Source organism: Athene cunicularia, unplaced genomic scaffold (genome assembly GCF_003259725.1).
Source record: "Athene cunicularia isolate RWA unplaced genomic scaffold, athCun1 chrLGE22_part2, whole genome shotgun sequence".
Classification (NCBI taxonomy): Eukaryota; Metazoa; Chordata; class Aves; order Strigiformes; family Strigidae; genus Athene; species Athene cunicularia.
The window spans coordinates 256,388-275,427 of record NW_020799535.1 but is presented as its reverse complement, the minus strand read 5'-3'; the positions used below and the strand labels follow the sequence as shown (position 1 = coordinate 275,427).

The following is a 19,040-nucleotide window of genomic DNA, read 5'->3' as shown; positions in this document are numbered from 1 at the left end:
AAAAAAAAAAAAAAAAAAAAAGTTGTGGTATTTCAATTAGAAACATTACAATTCATTAGTTTTAACACTATTTCCATTCTTCTTGTTTAACAGGCACTTAACTTTTTTTTTTTTTTTTTGGATAATGTGGAAATAACGCTCCTCAGAACAGGCCCTTTCATTGTACTTACAGCAGTTCTGCTGCATTTCAGCTGTCTCATCACTGCTGCCTTTTCTGGAGTCTTTAACACAGCTGCAGAGGCTGCACGCTAGGTCGTACACGTTCATATTGACTGTGTTAATCCAGCCGTGACCTGAGGGAAACTGACCTGTAAAAATCACTGAACTTGGGAGTTTTATTATTTATCAGGACTTTGTCAGATCAGTTCCGTGTTTCCTTAAACGCGCTCGTACAAACATTACTTCAGAGAGGTATTACATTGCAAATAATCAATTTAATTTTTATCTTATACTCTGGAGAATTTTGGAGGTTAATCTGAATTTTATAGCCCACCCTGTGCTCATCACAGGGCCAAATTCAATTCCCACTTAATATCAGTAAAGATTTTTTTCAACATACTTGAATAGAAATTGGGTCTGAATGACTCTGGCCCTATTTTTAAATTTAATATTAAGTTGATATTCATTATTTGTAACTTCTAGTTAATGGATTTCCCAAATCTACAAGCACAATCTGTACAAGCACAGTCTTTAAAAGCGTTGTGGGTATAAGCCTACTTCCTTTCTGCAAAATAAATCCATGTCTTTATCTTTTTCAAAAGAAGATCTCCTGGGTGGCCTCTGCTGAGATGAGGTGGGAAGCAAAATCTGAGTATCAGCTTAAATCATTCATCTGAATTCGCCTTAACAGCCATAACCAGCATTAGGCAAAGAGTGTTCCAAACAGACAGGATGGTAATTAGGGAAATTTGTTCCAGGAAATGTTTAATATAGAATTTTCAATGTATATTCCTAAAGGTGTATAAGCCAACAGTAAAACAATTGCTTAAAACAATGCCCTCAAGAAAAGAATTGTAAAAAAAAAAACCCAACTCAAATTCTCTCTTAGGGACCCGTACTTCTGGAGAGCTGTTTTGGGTGCGCATAACCTCTGGAAACTCGGCGAACACGCAGCAAAAAGAAATATCAGAAGGATCACAGTGCACCCAGAATTTCAGACAGAAACATTTGAAAATGATATTGCGTTATTTGAGCTCCGCTCCGCAGTACGTTACAGCAACTACATTCAGCCAATCTGCCTCCCCCCTACCCACCTTTACCGGTACCTCGACAACGAAACAGAATGCTTCATCAGTGGCTGGGGCCGTACAGCAGAAAAAGGTAAAAAAAAATATTTGCCTTGTTGATCAGCTTACAAGCTACGTAACTAATACCAGGTTCCAGTCCCTCAAGCTCACCGAGAACTGAGTTTGGTCAGGTGATAGTCTGATCACACAAAATCATTAAGTCTTCCTGCAGCCGAGTATCTGCTTTCAGTGTTTTTTTTTTCACTGCAAGCAGATTAGATCTACACGGGTGGAACCAAAGGCACAAGTTTTCTGGCCTTGCTTCCAAGCAGAACACAAAAAAAAGGAAAATAAACCAGCCTGACTTTCAGATTCGTGGTACAGCTACTCAATGTTGTCTGCTAGAAACAGCTTTTTCATTGAAAAACAATTCTGATGCCGAGCACTGTGGACTCAGAGGTCCCCATGTACTTTATGAATGGCTGCACTCCCCCAAATTCTCTCTTTAATCACAACGAGCACAGACTTGGCACGATGGCAGCTGGTGCTGTGCATCTTTCTTATGTGGCAACTTCAGAGGCAGCTGGGGACGGTACAAGCTTGGTCAGGAAGTCACCTCTGACATTTTGAGCACGGCAGGATTGTTATTATTGATGTTTCTTCCGAATAGGAATTGCAAAAACTACATCAAACCCCAGTCTGCAAATCCTTAGCCCACTTTAGTTTAAATCCATTAGAAGCAGGCACAAGCTATAACGTGTACATGCCAAAACACACACAGAAACAGGCTGAAGGGAGCTAAGCAGGGAAAAAGGCACAGGAAGAACTGCTGCACGCATCGTGTTTTACCTTTCTATGTGCTGTCTCCCATTAAAGGCAAAACGTCGCCCGTGTTAAAAGAAGCACGAGTGGAAATCATCCCCTCCAGCATCTGTAACGGCTCTGACGCGTACGGGGGGGTCGTCAACGACAACATGATCTGTGCTGGCTCTCGCTCAGGGGGAACCGACACCTGTCAGGTAAAAAGGAGCCGTCCCCGACCGGCCCCCCTGGAAATCCCCCAGCCAGAGTCCCAGGGGCATCGTGACCACCAGCATTTGTAGCGTAATTCGTTAAAACGGCACAAATACTAAACAGAAAACACGTTAACCTGCAAAAGCAGCATCATAAATAGAGAGGTGAGGTGGGGATTCCAAAGAAAAAAACCACATCTCAAAAACACAACATGAAGAATTCGGAGGAGAAGAATAAATTCACAAAGTAAAAGGATAGAGGACACAAACGTATTTACAGAACACTTGCCACAAAGATGTCAATAAATTATGTCTTGCACAACCCTGCGTACGGCTACACACAGGTGTAGGGCGTGTGAAGCACATGAGCATCTCTCCTGTTTCCACACTGGTGAAAGAGCAGCAGCACTGGAAAGCGAGAGGGCTCAGTGACGGGGCAAGACTGCAGCCAAACGCTGAGCAATCAGCATCTCTTTCTCAGAAAAGACAATTCTCGGGTCAAAAGCGCTCGCATGCAAAAGCTGGGGCACCAGCTGTGATGTGGAGACATTTATAATTAAATACCATCACATATTCATAAGTGCTCTGTCTGATACACTTCCTGCTCTCCTCAGCAGTTTCCCTCTAAGTAGGTGACATGGCAAAGATTCAGGGTTGTGTAGTCATCCCCGGGTTTTTGGGTACTTACACACGTTGTGGATGATTATATTCTCATATTAACTGACAAGTGAAGTTTAGGGAGACAAGCCTTAGAACAAAAAAGTGCAGAAAGAAAAACAACAGAACTGCTGTAGGCATGGTATTCTAGGCAAGGTGCTATCACCCAGCATCACTGAATTTTCTCTTAATTCGTCCGTGTACTGCTACCCGTGTATGACTGTCAGTGTTGTTGTCCAGTTGGCTGATGAAAAAAAGTTAAAAAAACCCCAAAAGTGGGCACGCTACTGACTTAGCTCTGTGTCGTTTCCTGGGAGGGAATAAACGTTCCCAGGTTTTTGTGTTGTTTCCTTGCAGGGGGACAGTGGAGGGCCTTTGGCGTGCTATCACTCCAGCACCAACACGTACTACCTCATCGGCATTGCCAGCTTCGGAGTTGGCTGCGGCCGATCCAGATTTCCCGGGATCTACGTCCGTTTGTCTCAGTACAGAGAGTGGATCAAAACTCAACTTCTGCTGCGTAACGCGGCCGTGAACCCCGTGAGCGCGGCCCTCGCCCTCCTTCTGGCTGTGGCGGGCGCAGGGCTTGCGTGGAGCTAAAGGGACAAACCATCGTGTCCTCGCCGCGGAGGCCTGGTCTCCCTGTTAAAAACTTTGAAAAGAGAGATGAGGCCTGTTTCAGAATAAATCTAAGAGCCGAAGGACACACCTGTGTGATTCCGAAGTCGTGTTTGCAATTGCGTTCTCTTTTTCGGTTCGTCCTTGAAGTCCGCACTAACAACAGAGGAAACAATAACAACCTTGACCCTAAATAACGAAATTGCATACAGAAACGTCACCAACGAACCGTTTTCCTACCCGCTCCCTGCTTCGCCGGCTCCAGGGCACTACTTACTGCTGCCACCGGGAGCTGGTAGATGGCAGAGACACTCCCTCTGCTGGGTGAGCACGAGCAGAGCACAGAAAGTCTTTCCATAGTGGCTCAGCTCACAAAAAGGAAAAAAAAAAACCAAACCAAACCAACCCTGCAGAAAGATAAAAGGGATTCTCCACTAATTATCTGTAGGGATGACTCAAATTTACGCACAGCTAACTGAGCGCTCGGGTAGAAGATCTCTGGGTGCTGCTTCGCAGACTAAATATTTATTCCTGGCCACCGTGGGAGACCTGCTACCACATCCCATCTGCAGAACCTTGTTGGTTAAAAAGAAACAAAAGAACATCAGAATTATATTTTGGCGACTTTATTTACCAAGGTCAAAATTTGCAACCATCTAATTGTTTCAACAAATATTTACAGTTCATAGAAAGCATGTACTTTTGTTTGGAAATAACCAGCAGAACAGTATTAGGTACTATATCTCTTACTCTCAGGATACAGGTTTTTACTCTCTTACAATCTAGGTTTTGAAGTAAATCCAAAATAAGTACTTCATGATAAGTGATTACTTAAAGAGCAAACTCATGTTACGGTTTAATATTTCCATGATGAAAAATAAGCTGCTCTTTCCAAAACACTATTTTAAGAGGATAAAAATTTACTAACGTTATGTCTGGCAGCACTACATGTGTTTCACTTGCTGAATACAGAAAGAATTGGCCACCATTTTTTTTTTTACAGTCTTAACACTTGACAGCTTTTTTTTTTTTTATTTTATTATTATTATTCCGTATTACAAGAGAAGGTAAAGGAACAACAGCACACAGTGAGGAGCAAAATACCATACAGAGGAGTTACCAAATTAGTTTCAGTACTGTAGGTCAAACCCTCCTAAACATAAACCAGAGAGCATACACACCCCTGATGGGAGACAGAGAGGGAAGGTCCAATCCTGCGAGGTGCTGAGCACGTTCCAAGCTGTTCATTTCTCCTGAAATCCCACTGAGAGGAACAGGAGGCACCGAGCACCTCTCTGGAGCAGTTCCCACATGCAATGACTTTCTCGACCTTGCTCACGATTTTTGACGGGCAAGGAAAATGCTCTTTTTTGGACATGGTCGTGACCAGAAATGTCTTACTCCAGTTTGGCCTAAAGGACACGTATCGTGGACCATGTCCAAAACAGTCGTATATTTAGAAACTTCAGAAAAAAAAAAAAAAAAAAAAAAAAAGTATTTTTATAGCCCACTAACAGTGTGATTGTGGAATGCAGTCTTTCTCATACCGTTTGCAAAGAGCTCTGCTTGCTAAGTCCATTAATTCGAAAATGAGTAAAATAAAAAATACTGACTGACCATATGATAAGCGTTACACATCTAGGGAGTGAGTACATCTGTTCATTTCATCCGGATCTGAGCTAGCACGACACACACACGGAGCTCTAACACCTTTTTTTAACAGCGTAGTCCATAGTGCAAATTCCCGCTGACATAACTGGAAGCAGGATTCAATCCTAACTATGGAAAATAGTGTATTTATTATTCATGCAAAAAAAAAAAAAGCACTGCATACACATGTTTCTACTTCACAGAATCACAGACTGGTTGAGGTTGGACGGGACCGTAGGAGGTCACCTCGTCCCAGCCCTGCTCGAGCAGGGTCACCTAGAGCAGGTCGCCCAGGACCGCATCCAGACGGCTTTTGAGTATCTCCAAGAATGGAGATTCCACACCCAAAAGAGTCCTGATCATGTCAAACGTTTAATTTTTCACCTGAAACAAAATCATACAAACTAGAATCTCTGATAGCAATCAGATCTAATGTGCAGATATTATCAACTGTGGGGAATAAAAAGCCCTGATGCCTTTTTTTTTTTTTTTTCTTTTTTTTTTTTTTTCCCAATACTCTTTAGGATCAGGTTTGGTTTTTTTTTGCAAGTTGCCTACAGACATACAAAATTAATTCAAATATCTCCTACACCAAAGAGGATCTCATTTGACTTTGTACTATCCATAAAAATATATGCTTGAAAATCTGGTTCACAAAATATTTCATTTGTTTACTAAAATGAAATATATAAACTGTCAAAATACGTATATAAACTCAATTTCAGAATTTGTAAAGATCACAATTTAGCTACAAAATATACCAACCATCTACCTGTTTTTCAATAGAATATTTTCTTACAAAGATACCATTACTTTGCAAAATATCGCCTACCTTACAAAATTAAGTCCGGAAATTTTGCACTACTTTCAGCATTATAAACCATATATTAGAACCTCATTAACCCTTTGGTATATATCTTCAATGTTTTTTTATTTTTATTTTATCGTTCGTCTTCTATTTGGTTTAAATGTTCCAAAGCACAGTAGAATCTCCAGACAGAATAAGCAATGCGTGTTTAATCGTATAGATAATCAGCACACAATTTATTTGTCAATTATAGATGTTTATCATGCCCAGCAACTACGAACAAACTATTGTGAAATCATTCCTCAGAAACCTTTGTTCACCAGTACTCGTTCTACCACACTGTACTTTAAAATAATTGGACGTGTTGAATTCTCTTAAGAAAAGTCAACACCTTATTTCATGTGCCTCAGAGATTTTCAGGACTAGGCCTCTCACTGCTTTCTGCAGATCCTTCCCAAATTTGATAAACACAGCAAACATTGAAAAAAAAACAAAAAAAACCCAAAAAACAAAAAACCAACCCCAACTTTTTAAATTGTCAGCTGAGAAAGAGTAAACATAATTTATACCTCTAGCAAAGTATTAGCTTTTTTTTGTTTGTTTTTTTTTTTATCATCTGCACCTGTAAATAACAACTTACAGGTTAAAATAAAAATATTTACATACAAATAACTGAGAGAAAAAGCAAGGACTGAGAAAGAGTAAGAAATCAAAACATATACTGGTTATAAATGTGACTAATAATGTCAACTATGGCAAGGATTCCATTTCATCCACGTTTTAATTGTAACCAAATATTGCCTCCACTACAAGAGGTATCTGTAGAACTTTGCAAAGAAATTCTAATCACCTGCCTCGTAAAACGTGACTGTCCTTTTACTGTAGATGCAATCTTGACTTTTTTAAGTTTCCAGTTGTGCCAGCAGGAATTTTGGTGAGGTTTTCTTGTTTCCTTTTTGTACTTTGTCACCAACATGTTGTAAATAAAATCTATATAGTCTTTAAGTTGTGAAATCTAGGTAGAAAAGTTTCATTTTTGACCTTTCATCTAGTTTAAAAAATTCAGTATAAAAAAAAAATTTCTCCTCTGAAATTTAAACAGTCCACAAAAGTTTTACCTTCTTTTCCTACACACTTTTATGACAGTAAAGATCTTTCAAAGTTTTTAGCTCTTCAATTAGAGTTTTGTTCTGATTTTCCAGGACCGCAACACGATTTTCCAGACATTTAACATACTCTTTCTTCTTTCGGCGGCACTCTCGAGCAGCTTCTCTGGAACAGACAAGCAGAAGTGATTGTTTATTTTAGATATGAGATGTGTCTGGTTTGTGAACGTTAAGATACCGAACAAGACCAGAGGAGAGTGCTGGCACTGCCATCGTGAACAGAACAAACAGAAAAGCTCACAGCGACAGGGGGGGAAACGGGAAATTGAACCATATCGGGTAACACTCGGCCAGTCTGCAGGGAAAAAAACAATTTTTCTCCACACTGAGAGACAGAAGGTGTAGCGTATTTGGGTCAGAATTTCCAGTGGGTTTAGTCGCTGGATGCAGCATCCTGTACCAATGGCACAACCACTAAAGTTAGCTGGCCAGACTCATCGTTTGACCTTTGAAGATACCCGTCAGCACACCAAACAAATCAAAGCAGCCCCCGTGCACGCACATACCGGTTCTTCATCAGCCTGATTTCTCGTTTCAACTGCGGATCGTCTGTCTTACTTGTCTGTGATGTCAGAGTGACAGGAGATGTCATCACCACGGTCTGGGGGAGGGACGTGGTGGTCGGGGTGGTGCGGATCTGGTAAGTCTGCATGTCCCCCGACGCAGCTGCCGCGACAACAGCACGACAGATCAAAACGTGGCAGCGTTCAAGTTACACCCCCGCGCTGACGGTGGGTATTTGCAAGCCCTCCCCGGAGGTTTACTCACTCTGCACTACCACCTGGTTGCTGGGTACGAGGATCTGCTGCCCGTCCGACGTCTGTGCGTACTGCAGGATGGTTGTGCCAGGCTGAGCGCCGCCGGCGTTGGTCATCGTCAGCGCCTGCAGGCCCTGCACCCCGTCCGTGCCCGGGCTGGCCAGCTGTAGCCCATTTGCAGCGATGGCAACTTGTGGAGAGAGGAACACGTGTAACAATGATTGGAGCTGCACCTTATAACCTACAAAGGTCAAGGCTCTACGTCTATTCCCACTGCTGAAAAATACCACCACTTTCCAAAGGTTTTTTTATCTTCACAGAATCCCATCATCATCGGTGTTGGAAAGGACCTTGGAGCTCCTCCAGCCTGACCATGACCCTCCCCCTGACCCTTCCCAACTCCCCCAGATCCTTCAGCGCTGGCTCAGCCCGACTCTTCAACCCCCCCAGGGATCCCGGGGACTCCCCCCTGCCCTGGGCAGCCCATTCCAACGCCCAACAGCCCCTTCTGCACAGAAATCCTTCCTCAGAGCCAGCCTGACCCTGCCCTGGGCAGCTTGAGGCCATTCCCTGGGGGCCTGGCGCTGGGGCCTTGGCTCCAGAGACTCATCCCCCCTCTCTGCCCCCTCCTGGCAGGGAGTTGCCGAGGGCCAGGAGGTCTCCCCTCAGCCTCCTCTTCTCCAGACTGAACCCCCCCAGTTCCCCCAGCCGCTCCCCAGCAGACCTGTGCTCCAGACCCTGCCCCAGCTCCGTTGCCCTTCTCTGGCCACGCTCGAGTCACTTGATGGCCTTTTTGTAGCGAGAGGCCCAAAACTGAACACAATAATCGAGGTGTGGCCTCAACCTTCTGTCGCCTTCTACCACCAGATCTGGGTGCTGGGTTCTCACTGACCAGCCTGGGTGTAGGCTGAGGTGTTGGCAGTGGGGTACAGAAGGGGCAGCCTCTGGGGAGCCCCGGGACTGCCCCGTGCCAGCCTCACCCGGCGGCTCCGCCGTGAAAATGGGCTCAAGAAAGGGCAAAACTCCAGCTGGGCAAAGGAGCGGGGAGGTGAGAAACAGCAGCACGAGCCCCCAGCTCAGAGGAGGCCGGGGAGCACAGGGGGTGCCCCTGGTGCTGGAGCAGGCTGCGTGCTGCTTCACAAGCACGGGGAACACCAGCTGATAAAATCAAAGGCAAAAAAAAAAAAATTTTTTTTTTTTCTCCCTCCCTGATATCACAGGAACACCTTTTGGTGTGGCCCTATGATACGTGTAACGGTATCTTCACTGATGTCACATTCTGGACTAACCCAACACTACAAGACCACCAGGTACTTTGTAAGAACAGCCTCTGAATGCCTCGTCTCAGCACGTAAAATCTGAGATAATGAAGCACTGAGTTTGTCTGGAGTCTTTAGGCACCATGTAATAACACTACTAACTTTACTGACTGTTAGATAAATAACCAAACCTTTTGAATTTCATCTTAGTCAAATATATAACAAAAAGAAAATCTGTATTTTGAGCCAAGAGGAATAAAAAAGTGTGTCCAGTTAGGCAGAGATCGTGTCCAACGTACTGTACTGTCCAGTGCTCGTCTGGTAGATGGGCGTGGGAACGGACATAGATGTAACAGTGGAGACTCCAGGACTCTCCTCATCTCCTTTTCTATCACGAGTATCTTCAGAAGAAAGATCTTTCAAAATTTTTCTATTAAAAAAAAAAAAAGTTTCTTTATCAGCTCTAATAGTAGGCAAAAACTACAAACGACTGCAACAACAGTTACAAGCTACTATCCCCATCTTGTATTACAGAAATAAACACTAAGGTTTTGACGTACAACAATTTGGGGAATTAACAAAATTTTGTATGAGGCGGCTGCCTCAAACTCTTCCTGTAATTACATTTCTGTAGTTTACACAATCTAGGTTTTTATTTAAATATTCGAACCATTTTATGAGCTAAGAGCAATTCAAATCAGCCGATTTACAAAGTATGTGTATGTGCAAACCAGCAGAACTTCCAGATTTCCAATTATTATCCTCTAAAAGCCTTAAGGTGTTTGGACTGGTAAGGCTGAAACGAAAACCTGCCCCATTTACAGTATATTCCAGTAATCTCCAGAAAATTAAGGGTGCTGAAAACTAGCACTGCTGCCCCATCATTTCATTTCAGTACAAGCTGCATCGGAGTCTGCATCATAAACATTTCCCAGGGCGATGTAACTGGCCTATTTGGAGATTTTCCTGATTTACAACTTCATCCTCTTGACTCTCTCAAGAATAGGCTTTGTATATCCAATTAAAACCAGTCTGCTCTGTCCGGTGTCAGAATAAACTGAAAAGGACTAGATTACTATAGAAAAAGTTTAAAAATTACATCTTTTGGCTCTTTCAGTACACAGCAAGATTTTACGTTTCTTTTCTGCATTTAATTTAGCTCTTGCACAGCTTCTCCAACAGCCCGAGCCCTATATAACAATACCCTCTGCAAACAGACACATCTCTATTTAAAAGAACCATCAACAGAAACATGAATTTTATGCATCTTACCCCAGGCCAAATGATGAATTAGTGGCAATTAAATGAAGAGAAAAGCAGAACTGACAACTCCTGATCCCAAACCCGCACGGCTAAACAGTTCTCTCCCACAGAAGCTCTGCTTACAGCCTATCCTGGCTACTTTAACTGAAGATTCAGAATTGCTCTTTTCCACCACCGTTTTTGACTGCATGCAAAATAATAAAAATCCCTCCTAAGTTATCTGTTCTGGTACATAATTCAAGATGAGATAAAGCCATCTGAAAGTACTACAAAGAGCGGAAAAAAAACATTCAAAAAATGAAAAGCAGTGGCAGAAGTGGGGATGGTAATGGCAGGCAGAAGTATCAGGCAGGTTCATAAACTGCCTTTGAGAATTTTCAGGACGTTACTGTAAAAAATATTAGACTTCGTGTCAAGTTTCTAACGAATTTCTTATTTGAAGAGCTAGGGTGTAGCATTTCACTACACCCCTCTTTAGTAAAATAATATAATTGAGTAAAAATACAGCTGAGAAACAATTTTCCCTACACCCCATCACGCTGAAGCTGATCTCTAGTCATTACGGCAAAGTTTGCTCGCGGGAAGCGACAGCGAACACGGCTTCCTCAAAATGTTACAGGTCCAACACGTGTTCCAAGAGAAAGAAAACAACTGGTTGACAGACTACACAGAGTTGATGGGAGAAATTGTTATTTTGGTTTCAAAGCAAAATACAAAATCTATTCCGTATGGGACTTACCGGTACGAGGGACGACGAGCTAAGATGCCTCGAGCTTTCTGGGAAGAGCCGATGCTGTCCGATGAGTCCTGAGAGTCCTCACTCTCAGACAAAGATACCTAAACAACACACGCCACGTGGTCAGCTGGTGCACTTCCCAAGAAATACCCCGAGCAGATCACACACTTTAAATGTGTATGAGCTAAAGCCACATCAAAACTACCCGAATGCAAAAAAAAAAAGAAAAGCTCAAAAGATTCTCCCAAAACGATTTATCAAGTTAAAAGCTGAAACACCCCCACCACCACCCCCAGCATCTGAGGTCAGCTGTTCTAGTCTGGATTCAACTGCCGGATTAATCGATACAGGATTTTTGAAACAACAGCGTGAAGAAACACAAATGGTTGATTATTTTTATTAAAATCTTACAGGCCTAACTATCTTAATAATCGCTGATGTGGTCTGAAAAGGTGAGCCACTGCCACACGTAAACCTAAGGAGCTGGTGGGGAGGAAAACAGGAACACCATTTGTACACCGAGACAAACGCGAAATACTCGAAATCTTTCACGTGGACAGAAGAGCAGCGTATCCCGTCGGTCAAAATATGAGAGTCAAACAAAAATAATACTCCAAGCAGCAGAATATCAGGGATTAGACATGCAAAGTATTATCTATAATTTTCTCTTTATTCCACCGTCTCCTCATCTAGTTGGCAAAGTGTTATTTTTTCCTCTGATGCCCCTTATTAAATCAAAACTAACAAAACGTTTATTTGTACTCCTCTGTGCGCCAGCACCAAAAAGTCAAGAAGAATGCATGAGGTTCTGGGAAAGGCATTTCTCACTGAGCTGCTACGGAGACAAAAAGAGCAACCTACTATCAGCATTTTAAAAAAAAGCTGCTCATGTTATCACTTTTTTTCCCCCCATTTGAGCATCAAGGCCACAGTGTTCATAAATTACAGGAAAAAAAAAAAAAAAAAAAAAGGGAAGAATACGGTCAGTGGGGACCCTGCAACTAGAACACGGTGATAGGAAAGGGATTAGTGGAGACTCGAGTAAGGAACCTACTAAAACAGATGCTTCACTGTTGTCAGCAAAGCGAGATGTGTTTTCTTTTCCACGATCTGATGTTACAGGAACGACGACAGCTGGAAATGCGTTACAGGTTTACTTTTCAGGGTTTATCAACTCCGTGTCGTACGGACAGATAAGCACAGCACGAGGGATCAGTGACAAATGACGGCGGTTTAGCCCAGTTCTCCCAGTCGCTCGGGCGACCAGGCATGGCCAGTGCCACGGCCCAGAGGGCTCTCTGCAGCCAAGGCCTGAACGAAGCAGGAACAGGCTGGGCTGTGAACTCCCCAGGGCACGGCTCTGAAGTGGCTCGTACAGAAATCACATGGCCAGTGAGTAAGAGACACGAGCAGGATGCTTAGGTACCACACGGACGGAGTTAGAGCGGACGTGAGGTGAGCAATCCACTGCTCAGCGGCATCGCTCAGGCCCACCTTCTCCAAACACACATTTTTCTCACTGGGTTATTCTATACTCTCCTCACTGGGGTGTTAAAACACACCGGTTGCAGGTCTGTTAAGAGCACCAACTAGACAGCTGTGGTTTTGGTGGTTTGGGTTGTTTTGTTTTGGTTTTTTTTTTGTAGTGGGAGGCAATGTCAAATAGTTTAATTTCAATTCCAAAAGCAACTTGAGCACTACAAATCATTTCAAGCCTAAATGATCCCTGAGAACGACGCATCCCCCAAATACCGTCCCTGCGTTGCTCGCTCTGACAGCGGGGCCAGAAAGGCTGCACTGTCCCGCGTCACCTGAGCCAGACAAGCCCTCACAAGCCTTTTCACAGAGATAAATCAGGATTCTGGGTTATTTGACGGACATTCTGTAGTTACCTGCACTGTTTGCACCTGAGGTGAGTGGATTACAGAAGAGGACTGAGCTGTCTGAATGACTCCCTGGACCTGGACTTGTTCTCCAGGAAGCTGAACGACTGTCAGGGGAGCAGGACCTCGTAGAGACATCTACAACAAATCAAAGAATCATTAACAAAAGTGTTCGTTCCACAGTATTCCGAAAATGTATATACACGTAGGAAAACCAGGGGAGAACATGCACGAGCAGAAGCTTCTTTTAAGTCCAATTAAGTCACGGAAGGCATCCTCTAAAGATGCACATTTTTGAGATGCGTATCTGCATCCAAAAAAAGGCTGCAACAGCTACTGATTTGCCTTTGGTTAGGGGGGAAAAATCAAATATCTAACGTTATGTGCAAAAAATTAAGTACATGCAGTTCTAAGTGAACCACAACGAGGCAGATTTCTTCAGAATCACAAAGCTGAGACTAAGTGAGCGCGGCTGCTTTCATGTAACTCCATCCATACGCGCAGACAAAGCCCCACATTTGTGGCAGTTTATTTCCTAAAGTTTTTATTTCGTTTTAAAGAGTGTGTCGGACTTAGATAAGCAGAAATAAAAGTGCCTGATAAGTAGCCTTAATTCTCACTGAAGTTAATAGGAGCTTAGGGCACTAAAATCTCAATCAAGCCGAAATGACCAACAAGACCCAGGGCTTAGGACAGACCAGAGCAACAGCACTAAAGTGATGCGGAAGGCAGAGTGAATAATGTACATATTTGGTGATCTTGGATGATTTTTTTTTTTTAAGCAACCGCTGTGAGGCTATGGTTCGAAGATTTCACAGGGAAGAAATCACAAGAGTTAAGAACAGCAAAAACTGACAAACTGCTTCGAAAGTTCAAGGCACAAGGTGTGTGAAAGACACCAGAGCAGAAAGGAAACTCCAGGAGACGAGGTATGGGAGCTCTGGACGAGGAGGAACAACAAAGAGCAGACTTTTCCAAATGAAAATTACAGCATCTGTTCTTTAATGTTTTAAAATTATCAATTTCGATTAATGTTGTAGCCGGAATCTCGGTTTAATTGGACAAAAAAAGTTAATGACTACTGCTACTCCTACATAAAGTACTTTTTACAAGACGTTGAACTCGCACGAGCCTTTGCACTTAAAAACTGATTAAACACGTAGATGCGTAAGTAAATAACCGGTTTCCTCACCAAATTTCTTCGCTACTTTGATTAATCTGGAATATATGAAAAGATGAAGGGATCATTACAACTCGCAGAGCTAACTTCCCATTTAATACTACTTCCATCATGTACACCGTAGCGTTAAGTTACGCTGGCAACCTGATACAAAACCAGATCAGCAAACCAGCCTGTAAACAAGAACAGGATGCTGGCTGATACTCTATCCTGTCTGCCTCGTGCACTTATCTAAATTTTGCATCAAAATCTAAATCGCCTCCAGAGGGTAAACAATGGACGAGCTGCAAAACGTCGTCGCTTCTGAGGCAGAAAGCTGAATCACGAGGAATTCAGGTTAAAGCTTTGAAAGTGAAGTTACCTTGTAGTAAGTATGTCAAATTTCCGACTTCATATGATTTATGACATTAAATACATTCAGGTTGGGCTAAAATCCAAGTGTTTCCATGGTGCCGAGCACCCCGGATTGCCATTACTACAAAAGGAGCTGTAAAAGCTTTTTCTGGAAAAAAAAATGAAAATCAGGCCCTCAATTAATTACTAAGCAGCTCCTGTATGTCAGGTCGATGATGATTTCAAAGGATGTACAATCTAACAGAAACGCTGGGCTGCATTTTTGCATTGCACAAGCACAAAAAAAATAATGTTGGTCTTTTGAACACGAGCCATTTTATTACTTTTGTGTCGTCCGTCAACGAGCAAGGGTGTTTTTCTCAACGCTCTTTTGTTTTTTTCTTCTCTGCGTGTTTCTAAAACTCAAGAATTATAGTTTGTATTACATAAAAAAAAAAAAAAGGCTCTTAACTACCTCAAATGTTTGCTGAGATTTGGCCCAGGCTTTACCTGTTGAGCAATATGAGAGAGCTGAGCTGCCTGTAGTGTTGTACCTTGTACAGCCGGTGTTTGTGAAGGCGTCACTGAACTGTTGCTGCTGCTCTTGTGCACCTCTTCCATAATCAGCTACAAGAAAGCAAGGAGTTAAATTCAGTTAATGATAAATTGGAACAGCAGACAGGTGCCCAACTTCCACCAGCACTTCATCGACTCTCAGCGTGTGAAGCTGCTGGTCTCGTTTGGACATTTTGGTGTAGTCCTTTCTCCGACGTCACTCTCTGCTCTGGACTCACACACCTACCCGCTGCTGGGCTTTACTCTCAAACATATTTACTGAATTTCCTGCTTTTTTTTTCATAACAGTAAACAAAGTCGTGAGATCTAGGACGAAAAGCGAGATAAAGCGTTTATACTAAATAATATGTGGCTCCGAGTAAAATAATTCTCCGAAATATTTTACCCCAGCTACCAGCCAAACCTATTTTAAACCATCTGAAGGTGTATAAAAACAAAACAGGGATTCAAAAATCAAAGTAGAGAGAAGAGGGCTTTGAATTTTAAACCCTGCAGAAGTCACTCTGTCTCCGTGTAACGCGGGCAGTAACACTTCTCGCCTTTCTCAGATTTCCTATGTAACTGTTCAATGTCTTGACAGCATCCCCTCTCCAATATTGGGGATTTAGTGATGTAAAAATGCAGGGTTTGAGGTGGGGTGAGTGGGTGGACCAGCCTAGAGCATTAAAGGATGATCGGTGAGTGTTAAACATTTTGTCACAGAAGGTTTGAAACTGTTGAAAGGACAGTTGCTATGAGACTGGAAATTACATTTCTTTCTGTGGAAATGTGAGTCATTGATTTTTCCCTACTGAGATAAACCACAGCTCTTGCAGCCTGACGTATACTTAGAGGGTAAAAAGTCAATGCACACCGAGACCAGGATCTTGTTCTTGCAATCCTTACTCATCTGAGGAGTCCCGCTGCTCAAATAAGTTACTAAAACAGGACTTTGTGGAGAGAAAACTGGTGGTTGGGCGATACATGAAATCGTGTCTTTTCCAGCATGGAACAGACGTTCCCCAACACACAATCCAGGTTCCCAATGCGTTTATGTCTATGAACACAAACCGATTTGTCTGGAAGTTTAAGCTGAAGCAGCAAAACAAAGGTTTCACTCTGGAATAAAAAAACTCCCGGGAGCCGGACAGTGCTTCAGCCGTTCCCAGCTTCTGGAAGGAAACCTTCGGATAATCCAGACTATCCCGACCGCCTCTCCTACGACCATTGTGTCACCCCTGCTGCCAGGGCCACAGTGCCACGAGGGCCACGGTGCTCCCCCTCCACCACATCTCCCCTCTGTGCACGAGCTGGGGAGGGGGCCCCGGCTGACACCCCGCTCGTGCCCGCAGGAGCAGAGCGCTGCAATTTGAACATTTTCTTTTTTCTCGGTTGCTACTGCTGCAGAGCTCGCCTGTCGTAGTTTTCCTTGTCAGAAAAAACTGTTTTGGCTTTTTTTTTTTGGTGTTAAGAAAGAAAATGGAGAACTAAAGTATCTTGAAGCTATAAAAAACGAAGAGGAGAATTAACGGCGAGCGCGTCTAAGGGGTGCAGCTTTGTCTACCCTCTAACAGTTTTAGCTTTTTATAACGGAAAAAAAAAAATCTACATTTTGTAGCACTGCAAAGGGAGACATGCTAAGTGTCACAAGTAAACAGGGCACTGTCAAACTGAAATCCAGTCAACAGCTAAAATTAAAATAAATTTCCAGTGCTACAGAAATACCCAATTCATTTCTGTAGTGCTAAACCACATTCTGTCTCCCTCTCTCTCTTTTACTGTTTTTCTCTGCCTTATTGTCCCATGAAAGACTCACAACAGCAGCAAAATAGACTGTAAGTGAAACCGATAGATGTAAAACCACCCAAAACAAACAAACTGGGGAGAAAGCACAAAGGTTTTTGCTGATCTTTCTCTCATAGGTGTGAGGTCCTACTTACAGGAATAAAAGATAAAATATTTCCCATTATAAATATGATTTTTCAAGTTTACTTCAGCTCTGCTTGCTCTGTACTATTTAACTCAATATTCATCCAACATCTATCGACTTCAGTCAAATAATATTTATTAATTTTAAAAGATTTAGCAAGCAATTGTTACAAGGTGAACATTCTTACTGTATCTTCCATCCTCCACCAGATAAAGGAGGTGCAGCACGCCAGCTGGCCTTGCACGACTGTCTCACAAGACTCACACCCCCCTATCTCGTTAAAACAACCTATCTAGCTGGAAAAACACGAATTTGCCGTTGGAACAGCCTGCTGTGAACACCTGAAACAGTGATCCCCATCGATCCGCCGTCAGAAAGGCAATTCCAATGAAAAACCTCAACCTGCAAGTACCAAAGATGGAAAATATATTGGGGTTTCACCTTTTTTACACCCCAGTCAGAACTACTTCCAACAACAGAACACGCATTTAGCTGAAACCAGCTGCACGGTTTGGGGTGAAGGAAGAGTTTGACGCGTCACAGAGTACTGACAGGAGGGAGCTCATCTGAAGATTTATTAGCTAGAAACCCAACAATTAGCAACACCTCGTGATTTATTAGCCAGAAAATAATCACTGTTCTAATTTGTATGGAAACCATGGGATGTAAGGATGATGCTTTTCAGCATAAAAAGAGTGCCTCCACACAGCTGCACCTCAAAAGTAACTGAACTGAAAGGGTTCTGCAATAGCAGCATTATGAAGCGTGTTTTGAAGGGCTTTTAAACTTCTGAGAATCTTCTCCCTCCAGCCAGAGAAACTCACCTCACTTCAAACGTGAGCCTCAAACGTATCTTCCTTTTCAAACAGAAATAGGAATGCCCCGTTTCATTGTGGGCAAGTTTAACTTAGCATCCAGAAGGTGGTATATACCCTCCTAATACCACGTTCCACAGTTTGAACCGCCACTCTGGCAGCATTCAAAAAAACCCCAAAACGGCCAAGAGGCATCAATTAAATAAGCAAGAACAACCTATTCCCACAACTTTCACTAATCCTGATGAAAAATACCCTAAAATGCTAAAGAGACGGTCCCCTTACAGACATACAGTGCCCCCGCAGTAACAATCTTCACCAGATTTTTATTTCAGTGTCCCATAAACCGTCTACAGCTCTCTTCTGTATTTTGGTTTCGCCCGTTGATGATCCAGATTATCCGAGACAGCGATTGTCTCCAGTTAAACGCTAAAATAACGGATTCTCATGCTTCAAATGAATGAAATCATGGATTGCCGGCCTCAGGTGAAGCTTCAAAGCATCATCAGGAGGCAAAGGATAAGATAAAGGAATATAAAAACTGTACATTAAGGCAAAGGGAAGTGAGCCGTAGGGCCAGAGCACCAAAGGAAGAAACCAAGTTCTGGTTTTTCCCTTTTAAACCCAGCAGAGGAAAGGCCGGGATGGTAATTCAGCACTGAAATATTCTAAGAGCTAAGTGATTTTTTTCCAGAAGAGTTTGTAGTCAGAAATCAAATTTGAGAATTTTATTCTCAAATACTGACGAGAGTCAAATACTGACATACACAAATTATAGAAAGTGTCATCTGCACAGAAACATTTGGTGAAACGATGCTCAAGCAATCTGGTGAAATTTTGGATTCTTTAATGTCTCAAAACGAGCAAACAAGCTGCCTTCAGCAGCTACAGCAGCTCATCTACTTAATTTTGCAGTTAAGACATTTGGGGAAAGTTTTTTTCATGCGGACTGACAGAATCCTGTTGGTTTTTTGGTGTTTTTTTTGGTTTTTTTTTTCCAGGAATCAGTGCAAGACAGAGGCAAAGGACAGCACATCCTACCAGTTTGTGCCAGAAAGCAAGTGAGGAGACCTGAGTCAATGTACCCAGTTACAATTTTGGAGCCCATTCTCCAAATACACACATGAATACTCCTTAAAACTTCAGGAGTACTTTCCATATGTATTTTCTTCCACACACCCCCCCCCCCC

General features: G+C 42.7%; 2 protein-coding genes across 3 annotated transcripts; one reads left to right on the top strand and one right to left on the bottom strand.

The window, feature by feature from the left end:
• The first annotated feature begins 788 nt into the window (after positions 1–788).
• TMPRSS12 (transmembrane serine protease 12) lies at positions 789–3,541 on the top strand. Its single transcript, XM_026867665.1, has 4 exons — positions 789–793; positions 1,049–1,320; positions 2,103–2,245; positions 3,254–3,541. The coding sequence occupies exons 1-4, from the start codon at positions 789–791 to the stop codon at positions 3,494–3,496; spliced, it is 663 nt and encodes a 220-aa protein (XP_026723466.1). The 3' UTR covers positions 3,497–3,541.
• Positions 3,542–4,124: 583 nt separating this feature from the next.
• On the bottom strand, positions 4,125–15,346 carry ATF1 (activating transcription factor 1). Of its 2 annotated transcripts, none has more exons than XM_026867690.1 (7): positions 15,061–15,346; positions 13,047–13,175; positions 11,158–11,255; positions 9,455–9,585; positions 7,907–8,086; positions 7,645–7,804; positions 4,125–7,244 (listed from the first exon to the last, which is right to left on the bottom strand). In XM_026867690.1, exons 1-7 carry the CDS (start codon positions 15,169–15,171, stop codon positions 7,100–7,102), a joined length of 954 nt encoding a protein of 317 aa, XP_026723491.1. In that variant the 5' UTR covers positions 15,172–15,346; the 3' UTR covers positions 4,125–7,099. The 2 variants fall into 2 exon arrangements, with proteins under 2 accessions (XP_026723491.1, XP_026723492.1); XM_026867691.1 differs by lacking the exon at positions 15,061–15,346 and adding an exon at positions 14,884–14,901.
• Positions 15,347–19,040: the final 3,694 nt, after the last annotated feature.